Raw genomic sequence first — 22,516 nt, forward strand, 5'->3', positions numbered from 1 at the left:
TTCTAAAGAAAATATTCTGCTATTGTGAGACAAAGCAACAAACATTAAGAAGTCGTGTTTGCTCCTTTCTGCTTGTCGGCATAGTTTCACAAAGCCCCTGACTCTGTGACTACAGACAGACGTGCAGCCCTCTGGAAAGATGCTTTGCAGACAGCACAGTAGAGAGCCTGAGGCCCCCCCCATGTCTCTTGGCTAAGTCATTACGTTTCTTTTCTTCTTCTTCTTCTTTTTTTTTTCTTTGAGAGAGGGTCTTGCTCTTGTTGCCCAGGCTGGAGTGCCGTGGTGCGATCTCAGCTCACTGCAACCTCTGCCTCCCGGGTTCAGGCAATTCTCCTGCCTCAGCCTCCCGAGTAGCTGGGACTACAGGCACATGCCTGGCTGATTTTTGTGTTTTTAGTAGAGAAGGGGTTTCACCTTGTTGGCCAGGCTGGTCTCGAACACCTGACCTAAAGTGATCCACCCTCCTTGACCTCCCAAAGTGCTGGGATTACAGACGTGAGCCACTGCGCCTGGCTTGAGTCTTCACATTTCTTAAAAGAGAAACGATCCTAGTCCTTGGCTTTTCCGACATAGAACATTTCCAAGATGACATCTGACGAGGTTAGTGATGATGCCTCTGTGATCTAGGACCCAAACCTTGCTGTGATTCTGCTGTCATGTAATTGTGAGCAAGTCTGATGGGATTTTGCACATACGGAACCTCCACCTTCAGCCCCCAGCTGTATATAAGCAGTGGGCTGAAACATTGTGCCAGAGCCTGCTCCTGGGCTGGAGGCTCCAATCTATAGTCCTTGGTAGGACTTCTGAATACAACTAGCATTCATTCTTTTAAAAGCTTGATTTTTTTCTCTTTTATTTGACCCTGTGGTAGAGAATAACTGGGTCTGTGTGTGAAGGGTGAGGAGCAGAAAGGGTAGGTCTCTCAGAAAGAGGCATTTCACCCAAGAGCTAAGGAGGAAAGGGGAGCCCACCATATTCGTGCCTGGGGAAGAGCGTTGCAGGCACAGGGAATGGCAAGGTCGGAGGCCCTGAGCAAGAGAGAACATGGCATGTCTGTGTAAAGGAAAGGACCGAGAGGACAAAGAGAAGGAAGCCATGAGAGGACAAAGAGAAGGAAGCCACGTGGGGCACAGTGGGAGGAGACCCTCGGGGCTAGCTTTCAGGGCTGTGGCAGGGAGTTCAGGTTGTATTCTAAGTGCATTGGGAAACATTGCAAGATTAAAATCGAGAGTGACATGGTTTATCTTTTAAAAAGCTTACTCTGAGGCTGGGCACAGTGGCTCATGCCTGTAATCCCAGCACTTTGGGAGGCCGAGGCAGGCGGATCGAGGTCAGGAGATCGAGACCATCCTGGCTAACACAGTGAAACCCCGTCTCTACTAAAAAAATACAAAAAATTAGCCGGGCGATGTGGCGTGCACCTGTAGTCCCAGCTACTCAGGAGGCTGAGGCAGAAGAATGGCGTGAACCCCGGGGGGCGGAGCCTGCAGTGAGCCGAGATCCCACCATTGCACTCCAGCCTGGGCGACAGCGAGACTCTGTCTCAAAAAAAAAAAAAAGACCAGCCTGGCTAACGTGGTGAAACCCTATCCCCACTAAAAATACAAAAAGATTAGCCAGGTGTGGTGGTGGGCACCTGTAATCCCAGCTACTTGGGAGGCTGAGGCAGGAGAATCACTTGAACCTAGGAGGCAGAGGTTGTAGGTCTCATTATTGCACTCCAGCCTGGGCCACAAGAGCGAAACTCCGTCTCAAAAATAAAATAAAATAAAAATAAAAAAAAATGTTACTCTGGCTATGAACCCTACCGTCTATTATCCCGCCCACACCTGTGGATTCTTGTTCAATGTGGGGCTCTGGGGGACCTAAGAAGAATCAGCCAGGGTCCCTGCCCCTAAGAGGCACTCAGCTCTTCTCCCTGCCACAACTTCACCCCCAAATGAGTCCCCCTCCTCTGCCCTACAGCACTGACACAGTCCATTGATCCACTGGAAACTAGTTTATTTTTGATTAGTTTTTCAGGGGACAGGGCTGGGGTGGAGCGGGAGGTGGCTGGGCTCTGAGGCTTGGTTCTAGGGTTGTTGGTTCTCATCCTCAGCACTGCGGCGACCGAAGTCCATCCATCCATAGGCTTCTTCTTCTTCCTCCAGCCATGGTCCCTGCTTCTTGGACGGGTCTGAGGAGATGAGAGAGGCGAGAATGGGGGAAGGATGCCTACCTTCCAGGAACCGAAGTCAGGGCCAGTCTGGGGAGACCTTGGCCAAACCTGGCCGAGTGAGGCAAGCAGGGGAGTCAGCAGCTCCTACCTGCCACGAGGTGTGGGGGACCCTGGGGTCCCAGCTGCCTTCGGTGGTGAGAGGCTGGGCCCTGCTGGTCCAGCCAGGGTAGCTCCAGGTCCCTGTTGGCCCCTGTACCTAAGGGTGCATCTGGCTGCTGGGAGCGGGGCTTCCAAGAAGCTTCAGAGAAGGCGGCCAGAGCCAGTGCAAAGATCAGCGCATACACACACAGTCGCTGCATCTTGTCTGCAAAGGAGAGAAGGGACTAGCTTAAGGGTGAGGCTGTCCCCACACAGGCCCAGAGGCAGGGGACTGAACCATGTGGCTCCAGGCCTCTACCTGCTGATGAGTCTGCAATTCTTTTTTTCTTTTTTTTTTGAGACAGAGTTTCACTCTTGTTGCCCAGGCTAGAGTGCAGTGGCAGGATCTCGGCTCACTGTAACTTCTGCCTCCTGGGTTCAAGTGATTCTCCTGCCTCAGCCTCCAGAATATCTGGGACTATAGGCACGGGCCACCATGCCTGGCTAATTTTTGTAATTTTTAGTAGAGATGGGGTTTCACCATGTTGGCCAGGCTGGTCTCGAACTCCTGACCTCAGGTGATCCACCCGCCTTGGCCTCCCAAATGCCGGGATTACAGGTGTGAGCCACCGCGCCCGGGTGAGTCTGCAGTTCTGTGTGGAGTTGTGAACTATTTCTTCAGTTCAGTTCTCCAGTTTCTGTGAGTTCCACACCAGCCCCGAAGTCTTGTGTTTTTTTCTCTTTGCCTACCCCGATTACAGCCACTGCTTCTCTTGGAGAAAGTCGAATCCTAGGGCAATGGTTTCCCTAGATTCTGTTCTGCAGAATTTGAGGCCATGTTAGTGGCTCTGTAGCTGTTTAAGTCATGTAATTTATTTATTTATTGAGACAGGGCCTCTGTCACCCAGGCTGCAGTGCGGTAGTGCCATCACTGCTCACTGTAGCCTCTACCTCCTGGGCTCAGGTGATCCTCCCACCTCAGCCTCCAGAAGAGCTGGGACTACAGGCTTGCACCACCATGTCCGGCTAATTTTTTTTGTATTTTTTGTAGAAACGGGGTTTCACCATGTTGCTCAAACTAGTCTTGAACTCTTGGGCTCAAGCAATCCTCCCGCCTCAGCCTCCCAAAGTGCTGCGATGACAAATGTGAGCCACTGTGCTCGGCCCAAGACTTGTTATTTAAAGTGAACTTTTTAGGCCAGGCATGGTAATACCAGCACTTTGGGAGGCTGAGGAGGATGGATCCCTTGAGCCCACGAGTTTGAGACCAGCCTCAGCAACATACCGACACCCCATCTCTACAAAAAATACAAAAATTAGCCAGGCATGGTGGCATGTACTTGTATTCCCAGCTACTTGGGAGGCTGAGGTGGGAGGATCACTTGAGCCGGGGAGATGGAGGTTGCAGTGAGCCAAGATTGCACCACTGTACTCCAGCCTGGGCGACAGAGTGAGACCCTGTCTCAAAAAAACAAAAACAAAAAGTGAAACTTTTAAATAGTAATACCAAAGGAACACAGACATCCAACTGTGTTACAGACCGCATGTTACCACTTTGGAGACTGCAGCACATTCAACCCTTGGCCAGCTCACACTGATTTTTGTGCAGCCCTGAGAGGAAAGGTTCTCCTGTCATTTTTGCTTAACTGAGGAATATCCTGTGATTATAATGAAGCAGTTAAGAAAAAATTAAGCTGTCACCATTAGCAATTATGTATCAGGGTGAATCAAGTTTGGGGAAAACATAATACAGAACTAAACTGGAATCTCAAACAAACATAAAATTCAAATGGTCATCTGTTCCCTGGACTCACTATTTTTGTATTCTTTTTGTCTCACTATTCTGATTGGTCTTATCATAAGAAAATGATAAAAATTTTCTCTTGTCAGAATACATTTGTATTAATAAAATACTGTACTGCTTTTAAGTTTTTCTTTTTTTTTTCTTTTTGTGAGACAGAATCTTGCTCTGTCTCCCAGGCTGGAATGCAGTGGCTGGCGTGATCCTGGCTCACTGCAGCCTCGACCTCTTGGGCTCAAGAGATCCTCCCACCTCAGCCTCCTGAGTACAAGTGTGCACTACTATGCCCGGCTAATATTTTTTGTTTTTATTTTTAGTAGAGACGAGTTCTCACTATGTTGCCCAGGCTGGTCTGGAACTCCTGAGCTCAAGCAATCTGCTTGCCTCAGCCTCCCAAAGTGTTGTGATCACAGGCATGAGCCACAGTGCCTGGCCATTAAATTTTTCATAATGAGGTTTTCTGTTAGGTTTTCTTTGGAAGAAAATAATTCTGCTGCTGAAGAAATGTTTGAAAAATCAGTGATCTGGAGCTGTACTGTCAGATGCTAACCACATGTGTTGTTCAGTGTTGTAGCCACCAGCCACATGTGGCTCTTTATATTTAGATTAATTAAATTAAAAAATTACTGCCAGGTGCAGTGGCTCACACCTGTAATCCCAGCACTTTGGGAGGCTGAGGGGGTCGGATCACTTGAGGTCAGGAGTTTGTGACCAGCCTGGCCAACATGGTGAAACTCTGTCTCTACCAAAAATATAAAAAATTAGCCGGGTGTTGTGGCAGGCGCCTGTAATCCCAGCTACTCGGGGGGCTGAGGCAGAAGAATTGCTTGAACCTGGGAGGCGGAGGTTGCACGCCACTGCACTCTAGCCTGGGTGACACAGCGAGACTCTATATAAAAAACAAACAGGCCGGATGCAGTGGCTCATGCTTGTAATCCCAGCACTTTGGGAGGCCGAGGCGGGCGGATCACGAGGTCAGGAGATCGAGACCACGGTGAAAACCCGTCTCTACTAAAAATACAAAAAATATTAGCTGGGCTTGGTGGCGGGCGCCTGTAGTCCCAGCTACTCGGAGAGGCTGAGTCAGGAGAATGGCGTGAACCCAGGAGGCGGAGCTTGCAGTGAGCCGAGATCGCGCCACTGCACTCCAGCCTGGGTGACACAGCGAGACTCCGTCTCAAAAACAACAACAACAACAACAACAACAAAAAACTTCCTTACACTAACCCCATTTCAAGCACACACGTGGCTAGTGGCTACCATATTGAACAGTGCAGATGAAGACCATTTCCTGCATCATAGGACATTCTTTTGGATGGCACTGGTCTAGGAAAGGGCTTGAAGTGGGATCCAGGAGCTGTGGATTCCTACCCCAGCCCTGCCTAATAATCCCTGTGACTTTGGGCAAGTCACATCTTGCCTCTGGGCCTCAGTTTTCTCATCTGAGAGAGAGGAGAAGATCCCCAGTCCTCCTCACCTCCCAGGGCTGGGAAAAGTGTGAAGGGAGAGGCTGAGGGCAGGGTCTCGGCTGCGGCAGAAGGGCAGGTGGAAGGCAAGGCTGGGAATACCAGGGTAGGTACTGGAGCCAAGACCTAGTTGCATCCTGGGATAAAGAAAGGGTCCCAGCTCTGGAGACCCCAAGGGGTGAGTCCCAGACTCTGGCCAGTGGCCTGGTACCTTGATGGGGGAGAGGACCTGTCAACCCACTTCCCAGCCTCTGCCCTCTCCTCCTGGGTTTTCTCACCTGCAGAGCTGGGAGGTGTGTGGTGTGGCGGCTGGGCCTGGTGCCTCTCAGGTCTCTGCTCTGTTTGGTGCTCCAGGCCTGCCTGCTCCAGGCCTGCCTTATAAAGCCCTCAAGGTCCCTCCCAACCGTGCCCCCCGGCCCCACCCTGCCATATGAGTCCAGGCGAGAGGAATGGGGTGGGGCACAGGTACAGCCCATCACCCTGCCCCGCCTTGTCATTTAGTGTTGGTCAGTCATCCAGGACGTGGGGGAAGGACAGGGGAGTTGACCTTCATGGTGAGGGGCTGGAGCGGGGTGGCGGCAGCTCTCCAGCTCTACCTGAGGGGCAGGAACCAAGCTCCCTGGGTCAAGAGCAATGCTCCCCACCATATCCTGGGGGTCAGAGGCCTGGCACTCATCTCTCGAACTACATAGGGACCTTTGTGGGTGGTGGTAGGTGAGGGAGTGAACCTGATGGGCGTAGATTCAGGGAAAGTGGATTTCACCATCCACTGATGTTTGGTGAGTGTGTGAATGTGGGGTGATGTATTGATTCCCTGTCCCCTCCTCTGGACTCTGCAAACATAACATGTTACCAGGAGCAATGGGTTGTGGGCTGATGGCCCTGTTCTCTCCTTCTAGTGGCTCACATCCTGGTCACCTCTGAAGTCCTTTCACCCTCCCCCTACCATGGAACACCCTCGGTGCCTTCTTCTCCTTAGGCCCTCTGTGCTGGGCTGGGTTTGGCTTGTAGCTGCCCCATGTCTCCTAGGTCAGCTGCCCATGCACCACCACTTGCAAACCCCCTATGCAGAACCAATTCCTGGAGGGTCCTGCCTTTCAAGCCTCCTTCATTTTGCTTTCGAGGGGAGCTAGTAATCTGCATAACAACTTTTTTTTTTTTGAGACAAAGTCTAGTTCTGTCACCAGGTTGGAGTGCAGTGGTGTGATCTCGGCTCACTGGAACCTCCGCCTCCTGGGTTCAAGCGATTCTTCTGCCTCAACCTCCCTAGTAGCTGGGATTACAGGCGCATGCTCCCACACCTGGCTAATTTTTTGTATTTTTAGTAGAGATGGGATTTCACCATGTTCGGCGGGCTGGTCTCGAACTCCTGACCTCGTGATCGGCCTGGCTCGGTCTCCCAAAGTTCTGGGATTACAGATGTGAGCCATCGCGCTCAGCCAACAACTTTTCAGTATCAAAACATACCTTCAAATGGTTAGCAAACAGACTAAAGCATTTGCCAAAGATGGACCAGAAAACAAAATGGTACCTTGTTCACTTATTTGATAAACTGCTGCCTCCACATGGTTTGACCAGATATAATGAGCTGTAGGCTCTTTTTGATTTTTCCATTGTTGAGAGCAGAGATTTTGCTCCTGTTCATGCGTCATTGGGCCCCCTCCTTTTCTGAGAGAGTTTGATCCCCCTTGGGTATTGGGTAACAGCAGTGGTACCCACGCTTACAGCCAGCCTTGCTGAGAATTAATGGATGATGAAGGAAGCAGGCTTTGCGGTGTCCATGGCAACCGACGGCTGAATAACCGTTGTGAATAACCACTCTAATCTAGAGCAGGACACGGTGACTCAGCAGATGGAATAAATGAAAATGACAAAAAGCAGTGCAGGCATTGGTGATAATTAATTGAATCACAGAATCTCAGAGATGAAAGGACTTTGAGGGGGCTTGGGAGAACAGGTGGGGTGGGTGTAGCTCTGTTCATACACTAGGGGAATGAATGAAGACATTCGTGTTGCTATGGTAACACTAATGGGAAATGATAAGCTTTCAGTAGAACCCTAGTTGTACCAGAGCCCAAGACTCAGTTTGTGCCCGTGGAGGGGGTTATGCCCCCTTGAATGTTCGTCCCCAGGCTGGTTACATGAGGGATGACAATTTCAACAAATAGAAGCATGTCTCCTATTCCACAGGCAATGGTTAGAATGTCACTATTTGGCCGGGCGCGGTGGCTCACTCCTGTAATCCCAGCACTTTGGGAGGCTGAGGCGGGTGGATCACGAAGTCAAGAGATCGAGACCATCCTGGCCAACATGGTGAAACCTTGACTCTACTAAAAATACAAAAATTAGCTGGGCATGGTGGCGGGCGCCTGTAATCCCAGCTACTCGGGAGACTGAGGCAGGAGAATCGCTTGAACCTGGGAGGCAGAGAGAGGTTGCAGTGAGCTGAGATCATGCCATTGCACTCCAGCCTGGCGACAGAGCGAGACTCTGTCTTAAAAAAAAAAAAAAAAAAGAATGTCACTATTTGCAGACCCTGCCAGGTCTGCAGGAGAGGGGTTGCATTCAGAGATGAGCATCCTTGACCCTGAGGAGCTCCCCAGTCACGGACTGCACCCTCTCCTCACGAGGGGACCTCATCTGATAGAAAAGGAAGGGTTTCCTGGTCCTGTCTTTTTCCAGCTGTTGAGCTTTGAGCATATTTCTCCCCCTCTCTGAGCTGTTTTCTCCTCTAGGAAATGAGGAAAGTAACTTGGGGAAGAGGGTCTCGTGAAGGTGATGTACATAAAGCGCTCTGCACGGTGCTCAAAACATTGCAGGTATTTGGCCGGGCGCGGTGGCTCATGCCTGTGATCCCAGCACTTTGGGAGGCCAAGGCAAGCAGATGGCCTGAGGTCAGGAGTTCGAGACCAGCCTGAACAACATGGTGAAGCCCCGTTTCTACTAAAAATACAAAAATTAGCTGGGCATGGTGGCGCATGCCTGTAATCCCAGCTACTTGGGAGGCTGAGGCATGAGAATCGCTTGAACCCAGGAGGTGGAGGATGGAGTGAGCCAAGATTGTGCCATTGCACTCCAGCCTGGGTGACACAGTGAGACTGTCTCAAACAAACAAAAGAGAATATCGCAGGTATTTAATCAATTTTGCATCTTCTCCCCCATCCTCTCTGGGTCTCAGTTAACCACATTTGGAAACAGGAGTCATTCATTTGTACCTCATAGGGCCGCAGTGAAGGGAAGAGGTGACAAGGTCTGTGCACATGCTTTATACACTTGGGGGAGTTCTTCTCCCCCAAGGCTTAAAGGAGGGTAATTCCCTAAGCGTATCACTCTGTGAATCCAGGGGTTTCCCTCCTGCCAGCTGTGACTCAGAGGGACATCAGCCCAACTGCCACTGAAAGAGCCAGCAAGGATAGAGTCTATGGAAGCTGGACCTCCTGGTGTACAGGGGGTTTTGGAACTGGTGAGGCCAGGGTTTGAATCATGGCTCTAACACCGACTAGCTGGGTAAGCAGAAAATTCAATTTCTGGGCCTACCAAATTGAAGACCAGATCCCAGACTTTGGGACCCATCTCCATCCCCCTCCAGGGTGCAGGTGTGTGGGCCCTGCCCCTGTCATCACAACGATGACAATGCCGTGTACCAGGCACTGATAAGCTCTTCGCATGAATGAATGCAATCACTCTTCACCATGATCCTAGGACCTAAGTGCTAGTGTGAACCCATTCTTCAGAAGAAACTGATGGGTACGGTGGCTCACGCCTGTAATCCCAGCACCTGGGGAGGCCGAGGCCGGCAGATTACTTGAGCCCAAGAGTTGAAGACCAGCCTGGGCAACATGGCAAAACCCCATCTCTACAAAAAATACAAAAATTAGCTGGGTGTGGTGGTGTGTGGCTGTGGTCCCAGATATTTGGGAGGCTGAGGTGGGAGGATTGCTTGAGCCGGGGAGGCGGAGGTTGCAGTGAGCCATGATTGTGCCACTGTACTTGGGAGACAGAGTGCGACGCTGTCTCAAAAAAAAAAAAAAAAAAAAAAAAAGCAGAAACTAAGGCTTAGACAGGTGAAGCAATCCCCATGCTGAGTCCACACACCAAAAAGGAGAGGTGGGGCTGAAACTCAGGTCTCTGTCCTCCCAGTAGGAATGTGGCAGGCAGAACAATCATGTCCCCAAAGATGTTCCTGCCCCAATCCTTGGAACCTGTGAATATGTGATTACATAACAAAAGAGACATTGCAGGTGTGATTAAGGTTACTGGCTTTAAAATAGAGAGCTTATGCCAAGTGCAGTGGTGCATGCCTGTAGTCCCAGCTACTCTGGAGGCTGAGGCAGGAGGATCACTTAAGCCCAGGAGTTTGAGACCAGCCTGGGCAACACAGTGAGATCCCTGTTTCTGAAAAAAACAAAAAGGGAGCTTATGCTGGATTATCTGACTGGGCCCAGTGTAATCACATAGCCCTTAACTTTCTTCAGCTAGAGGCAGAAGAGATGTGGCTGAAGGTCAGGTCGGAGAGCTGGAGTTATGAGGACTCCACAAGCAATTGCTGGTCTGAAGATGGCGGGAGGGCAACAGGACGAGGAATGCAGTGGCCTTGATGAGCTGAGAGGTTCTCCACCGTCAGCCCCACAACTACAAAGAATGAAATCTGGCCAACAACCTGGATGAGCTTGGGAGTGGATTAATCCATGGAGCCTCCAGAAAGAAATGCAGCCCTGCCCTCCTGATTGTGGCCTTGGGAGATCCTAACTGGGGACCCCGTGAGCCACTCTGTGCCAGGACTTCTGACCTACAGAACCGCGAGAGAATAAATTGCTGTCGTTTTAAGCTTCTAAATTGTGGTGATTTATTATGGCAGCAATCAAAAATGGATACAAGGGATCACAGCTGTGTGAAGGTTTCTGTTTACTAAAAACTGGCTCAGCATGAATTTGCATGTAAATTTTCAAATACAATGAAGGGAGATGTTCTTTGAGTTATTTTGACCATCCAAATATTCCAAATTCATTCCATTTACTGAGCACCTGCTGTGAGCTAGGGTACAGATGAGGCTACTTGGGGATAAGAGGTGAATATGACAGCGCTGGGTGCAGTGGCTCACGCCTGTAATCCCAGCACTTTGGGAGGCAGAGGTGGGCGGATCACTTGAGGTTAGGAGTTCAAGACCAGCCTGACCAACATGATGAAACTCTGTCTCTACTAAAAAATACAAAATTAGCCGGGCATGGTAGTGCACATCTGTAATCCTGGCTACTTGGGAGGCTGAGGTGGAAGAATCGCTTGAACATGGGAGGCAGAGGTTGCAGTGAGCTGAGATTGTGCGATTGCACTCCAGCCTGGGCAACAAGAGCAAAACTTTGTCTCAAAAAAAAAAAAAAAAAAAAAAGAAGTGACTATGACAGGACAGACCCTTTCATTGCTTTGATGGAGTTTAGATTCTAGGGGCATAAAAGAGTAACTGACGGCCGGGCGTGGTGGCTCACGCCTGTAATCCTAGCACTTTGGGAGGCCGAGGTGGGCAGATTGCCTGAGCTCAGGAGTTTGAGACCAGCCTGTCTGGTGAAACCTGTCTCTACTAAAAAAAAAAAAAAAAAAAAAAAGCCAGGCCTGGCGGTGTGTACCTGTAGTCCCAGCTACTTGGGAGGCTGAGGCAGGAGAATTGCTTGAACCCAGGAGGCAGAGGGTGCAGTGAGCTGAGATCGTGCCACTGCACTCCAGCCTGGCGACAGAGTGAGACTCCGTCTCATAAAAAAAAAAAAAAAAAAAAAAAAGAGTAACAGAATAACAAGGGTCCTCTGTGGAGGAGACTGTTCCCTGAGGAGGGAGAGGCTTTTCAGTGGACCCAGGCACACTCCTGCCTGCCAGGGCTGGCTTTGGGAAACAGATCACTATTGATGAGCTGCAAACCGCTGTCAGGGAGGCAGTGCCTTGGCTTCCTAATTGGTTATTGATGGCAGGAAAGGAAGAGCTTGATGACGACTCCATCATTCTGGCCCAGGCAACCAGGGCTTTGGAGGATGTGATGGTTCTGGGGACAAACAGTGACACCTGGAAGGTGTTTGCGTCAATGAGGGCATCCATGGTCCCCCCTGGGGTAGGGGGCTAGGTAGGGGGAGGTGGGTTCTTGGGTTCTGGCCTCAGCTGCTGTCTGAGAGTGGTGACATGGCAGGGTCAAGAGGGCAGCCTGCAAGCTGCTCGCAGACTGGGCCGGAGAGGCTGCCCACCACCCCTGGGCCCAGGCTGGGCTGTCAAGGACAGAGAGTAGGGCTCCCCTTACTCTGGCTTCTGCTTCTCTCCTGAGCCTCCTCTCCCTTTTCTCCTCTGATGCCCACCTGTGCCTTCGAAGCAGTGGTTCTCAGCCCAGGCTTTGTATTTGGATCACCTGGTCTCAAGTGATCCTCCCTCCTGGCCTCCCAAAGTGCTGGGATTATAGGCATGGGCCACCATGCCTGGCCTAACAGAGCTGTGACCTCCGGCTCCTCCACTGTCTGGCTCCTCCCAGCCTGCCTACCCCTCCCAGGGTTTGTCATCTCAGTTCTGTGTGATGCACATAGATTGCTGCCCCTGTCCTGCTTCTGAACCTTCCAGGCTGGTCCCAGGTCCCTGCCAGGGCCCCCCCACCCCTTCCTCAGCTCCTGTCTCCCACTCCCTGCAAAAACCGACAGGAAGGTTCCGAAAGTGATCAGTTGATTCAATTGCAAATTAATATTCTGCATCTTGGTTGTTACTGGCAACTGTGGTGAATCATTTCTCTTTCATTCCCAAGGTCATTTGACATCAGCCCCCTTTTCCCCACCGTGAACACAGCTGCCTAAGTCCCTCTTCCGTCCTTTTCTCCTTTCCTCCATCACTGGAGGGTCTGTCACCCCATTCAGTGTCAGCCCCTCCACCAGGGCCCATCATCCCAGACCCTCCTGCCTGCCTAGAGACCGTGTGCTTTCACTCTTTCATTCATTCATTCATCCATGCATCTGTTTACTCAACACAAATTTTCCAAGTGCCTGCTTTGTGTCAGGCACTGTGCTGACCCTGGGGACACAATGGTGATCGAGAGGGTCTTTGTTCTTTCTCTTCCCTTTTCTTTGTTGTCTATTGAGCCCCGGAGTGGGGTGGGTTGGAGTGACACCCGGTGGGCTCAAGGGCCATGGGGGAGGTTTGGATAGCTGGTTATGCCTATGACCTTGCTATAGAGAACGCTATTTCAGAGAAGGTAGAAGGATCAGTGCGTTTCTTCAAGCTTTACTGAAGTTTTGCTATATATATAAATCCACCTAATTCCAAACTATTCCTGGCAGAGGGCAGAGGTCATTTCTGTCCACGAGCCAGAGAGATGCTGCCATGTGGCAAGGGCAACACCCGTGCTCATAATGTGCCCACCCAGCCGGCTTTGGAAATGATGCAATTCTTTTTTTTTTTTTTTTTTTAAATAAGCCATTTAGCCAGGCGCAGTGGCTCACGTCTGTAATCCCAGCACTTTGGGAGGCTGAGGCAGGCGGATCACTTGAGGTCAGGAGTTTGAGACCAGCATGGCCAACATGGTGAAACCCCCGTCTCTAATAAAAATACAAAAATTAGCCGGACATGGTAGCGCGTGCCTGTAATCCAGCTACTCAGGAGGATGAGGCAGGAGAATTGCCTGAATCCAGGGGGGTGGAGGTTGCAGTGAGCCGAGATCAGGCCACCGCACTCCAGCCTGGGGGACAGAGTGAGATTGTCTCCAAAAAAAAAAAAAAAAAAAAGCCGTTTGTTTAGATATTGTTTACATACAATACCTTTTGCCCTTTGAAAGTATACACTTCAGGGGGGGGGGCTGTAGCGGGGGGGGGGGGAGGGGAGGAAGGGAAGTTTAAAAAAAAAAAAGGGGGTGGTGGGGGTGTAGCTATCGGAGGGGAAGGAGATGGCGGAACGGGGGAGCTTGCAGTGACCAATTGCGCCTGCCTCCGCCTGGCACAGCAACTTTCAAAAAAAAAAAAAAAAAAAAAAAAAAAAAAATATACACTTCAGTGGCTTCTATATTATTTACTTTCTTTTTTTTTTTTTTTTTTTTTTTTTTGAGACGGAGTCTCGCTCTGTCGCCCAGGCTGGAGTGCAGTGGCTCGGTCTCGGCTCACTGCAAGCTCTGCCTCCCGGGTTCATGCCATTCTCCTGCCTCAGCCTCCTGCGTAGCTGGGACTACAGGCGCCAGCCACCACGCCCGGCTAATTTTTTTGTGTTTTTAGTAGAGACAGGGTTTCACCGTGTTAGCCAGGATGGTCTCGATCTCCTGACCTTGTGATTCGCCCGCCTCGGCCTCCCAAAGTGCTGGGATTACAGGCGTGAGCCACTGCGCCCGGCTTATTTACTTTCTTTTTGAGACGGGTTCTTTTTTTTTTTTCTTTTTCTTTGAGACGGAGTCTTGTTCTGTCACCCAGGCTGGAGTGCAGTGGCATGATCTCGGCTCACTGCAACCTCCGCCTCCTGAGTTCCAGTGATTCTCCTGCCTCAGCCTCCCGAGTAGCTGGGATTACAGGCGCCCGTCACCACACCTGGCTAATTTTTTGTATTTTTAGTAGAAACAGGGTTTTGCCATGTTGGTCAGGCTGGTCTCGAACTCCTGACCTCAAGTGATCTGCCCGCCTCAGCCTCCCAAAATGCTGGGATTACTGGCGTGAGTCACTGCGCCTGGCTGGGGTCTTCTTATATTGCCTAGGCTGGTCTTGAATTCAGGTGATCCTCCTGCATTGGGCTCCCGAAGTGCTGGGATTACAGGCTTGAGCCACTGTGCCCAGCCAGAGACAGGTTTTTTGCTGTGTTGCACAGGCTATTCTCAAACTTCTGGGCTCAATGATCCTCCCATCTAAGCCTCCCAAGTAGCTAGGACTGGAGATGCAAGCCACCAAGCCCAGCTTCAGTGGCTTTTAGCTCACACATTTGTGCAACTATCACTATTATCTAATTCAGAACACTTTCATCACCCCACACCCATTTGCAGTCATTCCTCATTCCCCCTTTTCCCTAGAAACCACAAATCTACTTTCTGTCTCCAAGAATTTGCCTATTCTGGACCTTTCATTTAACTGGAATCACACAATATATGGCCTTTTGTGTATGGGTTATTTTACTTAACATGATGCTTTTGTGATTCATTCATGTTGTAGTATATATCAGAACTTCATTCATTTTTTTTGAGACAGAGTCTCGCTCTGTTGCCCAGGCTGGAGTGCAATGGCAGGATCTCAGCTTACTGCAACCTCTGCTTCCTGGGTTCAAGCGATTCTCCTGCCTCAGCCTCTCGAGTAGCCAGGATTACAGGTGCTCACCACCACACCCGGCTAATTTTTGTATTTTTATTTATTTATTTATTTTTAATTTTTTTTTTGAGACAGTGTCTCACTCTGTTGCCCTGGCTAGAGTGCAGTGGCACAGTCTTGGCTCACTGCAACCTCCGCCTCCCGGGTTCAAGTGATTCTCCTGCCTCAGCCTGGCCAGCATGGTGAAACCCCGTCTCTACTAATAGTACAAAAAATTAGCTGAATATGGTGTCGCGTGCCTGTGATCCCAGCTACTCGGGAGGCTGAGGCAGAAGAATTGCTTGAACCGGGGAGGTGGAAGTTGCAGTGAGTTGAGAGTGCGCCATTGCAGTCTGGCCTGGGTGACAAAAGTGAGACTGTCTCAAACAAAACAAAACAAAGAAATGGTGCCAAATTGTATTTATTTATTTATTTAGAGACAGGCTCTCTCTCACTCCCGTTGCCCAGGCTGGTGTTCAGTGGCGCAATCTCGGCTTCCTGGGCTCAAGTGATTCTCCCCTGTTAGTCTCCTGAGCAGCTGGGATTGCAGGCACATACCACCACACTGGCTAATTTTTTTTTTTAGTAGAGACAGGATTTTGCCATGTTGCCTGGGCTGGCCTCGAACTCCTAGGCACAAGCAATCTGCCCGCCTTGGCCTCCCAAAGTGCTGGGATTACAGGCGTCAACCACCGCACCTGGTCCAAATCTAATTTAGAGCATTAAAAAGTATTCATGGCTGGTCATGGTGGATCATGGTAATAATCCCAGCACTTTGGGAGGCTGAGGTAAGAGGATCACTGGAGCCCAGGAGTTTGAGACCAGCCTGGGCAACATAGTGAGACCCTGTCTCTACTTAAAAAAAAAAAAAAAAAAAAGCCAGGCGTGGCAATGTGAACCTGAAGTCCCAGCTACTTGGGAGGCTGAGGCGAGAGGATTGCTTGAGCCTGGGAGTTGGAGGCTGCAGTGAGCTATGATCAGATTGCACTAGTGCACTCCAGCCTGGGTGATAGGGTCTGGTGCACTCCAGACTCTATCTCAAACAAAATAAAACAAAACATTCATTATTAAACAAAGGAATTAAAATAAATGTGTGAATCTTTAAACTCAAGAAGTTAGAAAAGAGCCACAAAATCAAGGAAAATAAGGAAGAAAGAAAAATAATAAAATCAGAGATTAAAGATTGAGAAAAACAGAAAAAAATGATAGAGTTGGTAAGATTAAGAATGGATTTTTTGGTTGGGTGTGGTGGCTCATGCCTGTAATTCCAGCACTTTGGGAAGCCAAGGTGGGAGCATCCCTTGAGACCAGGAGTTGGAGGCTGCAGTGAGCCATGATCACTGTACTCAGCCTGGGCAACAGAGTGAGACGGTGTCTTAAAAAAATAAAAAATAAAAATTGGCCTGGCTCAGTGGCTCACACCTGTAATTGCAGCACTTTGGGATGCTAAGGCGGGCGGATCACCTGAGGTCGGGAGTTCAAGACCAGCCTGACCAACATGGAGAAACTCCGTCTCTACTAAAAATACAAAATTAGCCGGGCATGGTGGCACATGCCTGTAATCCCAGCTACTCGGGAGGCTGAGGCAGGAGAATCGCTTGAATCCGGGATGCAGAGGTTGCAGTGAGCTGAGATCGTGCCATTGCACTCCAGCCTGGGCAACAAGAGCAAAACTCTGTATCAAGAAAAAACAAATTGAAGACTGGAGTTTTGGGGAGGGAAAAACCGATAAAGCAGAGAAGCATCTGGCAAGGGCAATCATTCAAACAAGAGAAGCCGTGTGGGGTTAGACATGAAAAAGAGGATTTAGTATAAAAAATTGAGATAAAAATGTGTTGGCCGGGTGTGGTGCCTCACGCCTATAATCCCAGCACTTTGGGAGGCCGAGGCAGGCAGATCACTTGAGGTCAGGGGTTTGAGACCAGCTTGGCCAACGTGGTGAAACCCGTCTCTATTAAAAATACAAAAATTAGCCGGGTGTGGTGGTGGGCGCCAGTAGTCCCAGCTACTCAGGAGGCTGAGGCAGGAAAATGGCTTGAACCCAGGAGGAGGAGGTTGCAGTGAGCTAAGATGGTGACACTGCACCCTAGCCTAGGTGACAGAGCGAGACTCCAACTCAAAAAAAAAGTAAAATTAAAAAATCTCCTTTAAAACAGAGTGCTTGTTGGACAGGAGGTGCACATGCAGCAGCCGTGACCCCGCGGCACCCAGGTGTCCAAACGGGCTCCCTCAATCCACAGTCACTCTTGTCAGCCGTTACCCAGCCACAGCAGCCCGGGTCACTGCACAGTTTAAATTGTCTTTAATCATAGTCCTTTATGGTTAATTTATACCCATAATGGACAATTGGTTAAAAACAGGAAGCAGAAGGAGCACAGAGGTTGAAAAATAAGTGAACATTGAACATAAACATGACGCCCTTTGTGTGTCTAGTTATTAATTCTCGCTCCATTTCTGTGATATAGGAGGAAACAAGCACAAGGGGAATATAAGGTTCAGAGAGATTATGACTCGCCCACCTTGGAGAGAGAACTAAAGATTTTTTCTGCTCAGCATCACCTGGGAGCTTGATAGATGTGCAGAATTTCAGGCCCTGCGCCAGATCTACTGAATCAATCTCCATTTTAACAATCTTCATTTTAAACAGTTTGAAGGCCAGATGCAGTGGCTCACGCCTATAATCCTAGCACTTTGGGAGGGCAAAGTGGGAGGATCACTTAAGCTCAGGAGTTCAATACCAGCCTGGGCAATATAGTGAGATCCCACCTCTACAAAAAGTACAAAAATTAGCCAGGCATGGTGGGGCATGCCTGTAGTCCCAGTTAGGAGGCTGAGGCAGGAGGATCACTTGAGCCTGGGAGGCGGAAGTTGTAATGAGCCATGATCACACCACTGCACTCCATCTTGGGTAACAGAGCTAGACCCTATCTTGAAAAAAAGTTTGATATAGCCTGATGCAGTGTCTCATGCCTGTAATCCCAGCACTTTGGGAGGCTGAGGCGGGTGGATCATTTGAGTTCAGGTGTTCGAGACCAGCCTGGCCAACATGATGAAACTCCATCTCTACTAAAAATACAAAAATTAGCTGGGCGTGGTGGTGCATGCCTGTAATCCCAGCTACTTGGGAGGCTGAGACACAAGAATCACTTGAATCCAGGAGGCTGAGGTTGTAGTGAGCTGGGATTGTGCCACTGCACTCCAGCCTGGGTGACAGAGCAAGACTGTCTCAAAAAAAAAAAAAGAAAAGAAAAGGCCAGGCACGGTGGCTCACGCCTGTAATCCCAGAGCTTTGGGAGACTGAGGCAGGTGGATCACGAGATCAGGAGATCGAGACCATCCTGGCTAACACAGGTGAAACCCCATCTCTACTAAAATTACAAAAAAAAAAAAAAAAAAAAAAAAAATTAGCCAAGCATGGTGGAGGCACCTGTAGTCCCAGCTACTTCGGAGGCCGAGGCAGGAGAATGGTGTGAACCTGGGAGGTGGAGCTTGCAGTGAGCCAAGATTGGACCACTGCACTCCAGCCTGGCAACAGAGCGAGACTCCGTCTCAAAAAAAAAAAAAAGAAAAGAAAAGAAAAGAAAAAAGTTTGAGATGCAGCACTGTAGACCATAAAATTAGCAGACTTTTTAAAAAAATTTTATTTATTTATTTTTTTGAGACGGAGTCTCACTGTGTCGCCCAGGCTGGAGTGTAGTGGTGTGATCTCGGCTCACTGCAACCTCTGCCTTCTGGGTTCAAGCGATTCTCCTGCCTCAGCCTCCCAATTAGCTGGGATTACAGGCGCCTGCCACCACGCCCAGGTAATTTTTGTATTTTTAGTAGAGACGGATATTTACCACGTTGGTTAGGCTGGTCTTGAACTCCTGACCTCAGGTGATCCGCCCACCTCAGCCTCCCAAAGTGCTGAGATTACAGGCATGAGTCACTGTGCCCAGCTTTAGCAGACTTTATATTGTGATCTGTGCACTGGTTAAAAAGAGACAGTGGCATTGTTTAGTTTTTATAAGTGCACATTCCATCGCAGTTTTAGATCTGCATTGGAGCACACAAAAATGGACAGTGGAAACATAGAAAGCAATAGTTATGAATTGAGTATGGATTGAGCATCGTTGCATTAAGTGAGAGGTGTGGGTACCTGACTGGCAAGGGAATCAACCAGGGAGCCCTTCAGTGATACCAAGCCTGAGCTCAGGCCTCAGAGTCTCAGGCCAGAACTGCTGCAGGTGGCGAAGTGATGGTGATCTACCCAGCCAACTCCCACTGAGCCTCACCAGACTCACAGGTCGACCGATTAAGAGGGCTCCAGGATGTCACAAACAACGCTGACAGAGAAAATTCAGTGACGGTTTTATCTGATTTGGCTTTTCTTTTTTTTCTTTCTGATACAGTCTCGCTCTGTCGCCCAGGCTGGAGTGCAATGACGCCATCTCAGCTCACTGAAACTTTAGCTTCCCAGGTTCAAGCAATTCTTCTGCCTTAGCCTCCTGAGTAGCTGGAATTACAGGCGTGCACCACTACACCCGGCTAATTTTTGTATTTTTAGTAGAGATGGGGTTTCACCATGCTGGCCAGGCTGATCTTGAACTCCTGACCTCGTGATCTGCCCACCTCGGCCTCCCAAAGTGCTGGGATTACAGGCGTGAGCCACTGCGCCCGGCCTTGGCTTTTCATCTATGGGGACCAAGGACAGCCTACATCTCTCACATACTATTTGCAAACTTCTTGGATATGAGTATCCTGAAACTGTCTTATATCATGCTCTAGGAAAAAAATACATGAGTTATAAATTCAAATTTTAATGTAGTGAGTGTAAGCAGGGGACCCTAATGAGCTTAGTGTTAATAAAACACTCATAATGAAATCTAAATCTGCATTTTATTTTATTTTACTTTGAGATGGAGTCTTGCTCTGCTGCCCAGGCTGGAGTGCAGTGACGCCATCTTGGCTCACTGTAATCTCTGCCTCCCGGGTTCAAGCGATTCTAGTGCTTCAGCTTCCTGAGTAACTGGGATTACAGGCGCACACCACCACACCTGGCTAAGTTTTGTATTTTTAGTAGAGTTGGGGTTTCACCATGTTGGCCAGGCTGGTTTCAAGCTCCTGGCCTCAGGTGATCTGTCCACCTCAGCCTCCCAAAGTGTCAGGATTACACATGTGAGTCACCATAACCGGCCTAAATCTGCATTTTAATATATATGTGTTCTCATAACCAAACATAATGTAATATCACTTTTCAATTTGTTTGGCACTTTTCTTTTTCTTTTCTTTTTTTTGAGACAGGATCTCACTCTGTCATCCAGGCTGGAGTGCCGTGGCGTGATCATAACTCACTGTAGCCTCAAATTCCTAGGCTCAAGTGATCCTCCCATCTCAGTCTCCTGAGTAGCTGGGACTACAGGCACATACCACCACAATAGGCTTGCTTTCTCTCCCAATTATATATACAATATTTGTTAGTGAGTCCCTGGGAGATCTAAAATAAATAAACAAACAAACAAACAAACACTGTGTTTTGTCACTTTTTTAACGGAAAAGTCAAAATAGTCTTTGGTATAATTACCACAGATTATACTTTAAATGCACTTTAGAGAAGGAAGAAACTATCATATAATTTACCAACCAATTATCTTTTACTTAAAATTCCTAGCATAGTCCGGGTGTGGTGGCTCAAGCCTGTAATCCCCAGCACTTTGGGAGGCAGAGGCAGGAGGGTCACTTGAGTCCAAGAGTTTGAGACGAGCCTGGGCAACACAGTGAGATCCTGTCTTTATCTGTTTCAAATAAACAAATAAATAAATAAATAAGTAAAATAAAATTCCTAGCATATACCAGGCATATGATGAAAAAGATCTAAAATTCTCAAGTTGGTCCTCTAGATTGCTGATATAACAGGGGAAAGGATTATTGGGTTCAAAAAATGTTGAGACTCACTGAGAGAGACAGCAGCTTCTCAGCTCAGGGACACAGGATAGAAGACAGTCACGTGGGTGACTCTGAAAAGCTTGCCCGGGTTTATGACATGTGACCCAGGGTTTCCCAACCTCAGCACTGTTGATATTCTGGGCCAGATAATTATTTGTGTGGGGCTAAGAGGCTGTTCCGTGGGTCACAGGATGTTTAGCAGCATCTCTGACCACTTCTCACTGGATACCAGTAGTATACATCTCTTCTCTCCCACCCCCACCCCAGGCAACTAACATAGTCTCCAGACTCTGAGAACTACTGATGTAATTCCAGCCTTTCCCTCCGGGAGGTAGCAAGTAGGGACGCAAAGGAGAGGGAGTAAGTCACATAACTTTTTTTTTTTTTTTAGGAGAGACGGGGTTTCGCCATGTTGCCTAGGCTGGTCTCGAACCTCTGACCTCAAGTGATCTGCCTGCCTCGGCCCTCAAAGTGCTGGGATTACAGGTGTGAGCCACCGTGCCTGGCCCTAGCAAGTCACATAATTTATAGAGGGTAACTCTGTCGATTTTAAACTTCTCATAGTCTGACCCATTCGTTCATCCAATAAACACCTAGTATGTGCCAGACACCCTTGGAGGCACTGGGGATACAACCCTGGACAAAGGTTTTTGCCCACAAGGTTTTTGTTTTAGTGGGGAAGATGGTCAAAATCAAACAAACAAATAAATTATATTGTTGCCCTATAAATAAGTCATATAGTTGTGCTATGGAGAAAAAAAAGCAGGAAGAAGAGAGATTGTGCCTCTCCCTGTCACAGACCCGAATGTGGCCCCTTCTAAACACAGTTGAAATTCTTCAGTATTCCCGGCCGGGCGCGGTGGCTCACGCTTGTAATCTCAGCACTTTGGGAGGCCGAGGCGGGCGGATCACGAGGTCAGGAGATCGAGACCACGCTGAAACCCCATCTCTACTAAAAATACAAAAAATTAGCCGGGCGAGGTGGCGGGCGCCTGTAGTCCCAGCTACTCAGGAGGCTGAGGCAGGAGAATGGCGTGAACCCGGGAGGCGGAGCTTGCAGTGAGCCGAGATTGCGCCACTGCACTCCAGCCTGGGCGACAGAGCAAGACTCCGTCTCAAAAAAAAAAAAAAAAAGAAATTCTTCAGTATTTATACGATGATTGGTTTAGCATCTGACTCTCCGACTGCAGTACTGCAAACCCCATGAGGAGTGTGGTTTCTCTTGTTCATCACTGGGCCCCCACACCTGGCACAGCACCTGCACCGAGCTGGACACAGATCCTTAGGATCGGGAACACTGAAGACAAACAAAGCCATGACAGGGTGAGACCACCAAGGGAGAGCGAAGGACAGTCAGGACAATCCCTTGGGAACGCTTGCATTTAGAGTGGAAGAAATGAGAGGCTTGAGCGGGAGGGGGCAACAAGGGTGCATGGTGCCTAGCAGGAGACCTCACTGCACTCCAGCCTGGGCAACAGAGTGAGACTCTGTCTCAAAAAAAAAAGAAAAAGTTAAAAATTGGTCAAGGAGCTCTTAATTGAAAAATTGGAAAGCCTTGTGCACAGTAAACTGTGTTTTTACACTACTGCCACAAGGGGGCACCATCGAGGCTGACAAACCAGGAAGGGGGTCATGTTCAGTTCTCCAAATATGCTACGTGTTTTTCTGGCTTATTCGTAGAGTTGACAGCAATTGGAATAGGTTCTAAAGTTGTTTTGTAGCTTCCTGTGCAGTTTTAGCTGACCAGTTTTCATTTTGT

General features: G+C 49.0%; 1 protein-coding gene across 1 annotated transcript; it reads right to left on the reverse strand.

Annotated features, from left to right (window-relative positions):
* Positions 1–1,982: 1,982 nt before the first annotated feature.
* Positions 1,983–5,892, reverse strand: GAST (gastrin). Its single transcript, XM_012503739.2, has 3 exons — positions 5,842–5,892; positions 2,307–2,522; positions 1,983–2,176 (listed from the first exon to the last, which is right to left on the reverse strand). The coding sequence occupies exons 2-3, from the start codon at positions 2,515–2,517 to the stop codon at positions 2,073–2,075; spliced, it is 315 nt and encodes a 104-aa protein (XP_012359193.2). The 5' UTR covers positions 2,518–2,522; positions 5,842–5,892; the 3' UTR covers positions 1,983–2,072.
* Positions 5,893–22,516: the final 16,624 nt, after the last annotated feature.

The sequence above is a fragment of the Nomascus leucogenys genome, unplaced genomic scaffold (genome assembly GCF_006542625.1).
Source record: "Nomascus leucogenys isolate Asia unplaced genomic scaffold, Asia_NLE_v1 Super-Scaffold_285, whole genome shotgun sequence".
NCBI lineage: Eukaryota > Metazoa > Chordata > Mammalia > Primates > Hylobatidae > Nomascus > Nomascus leucogenys.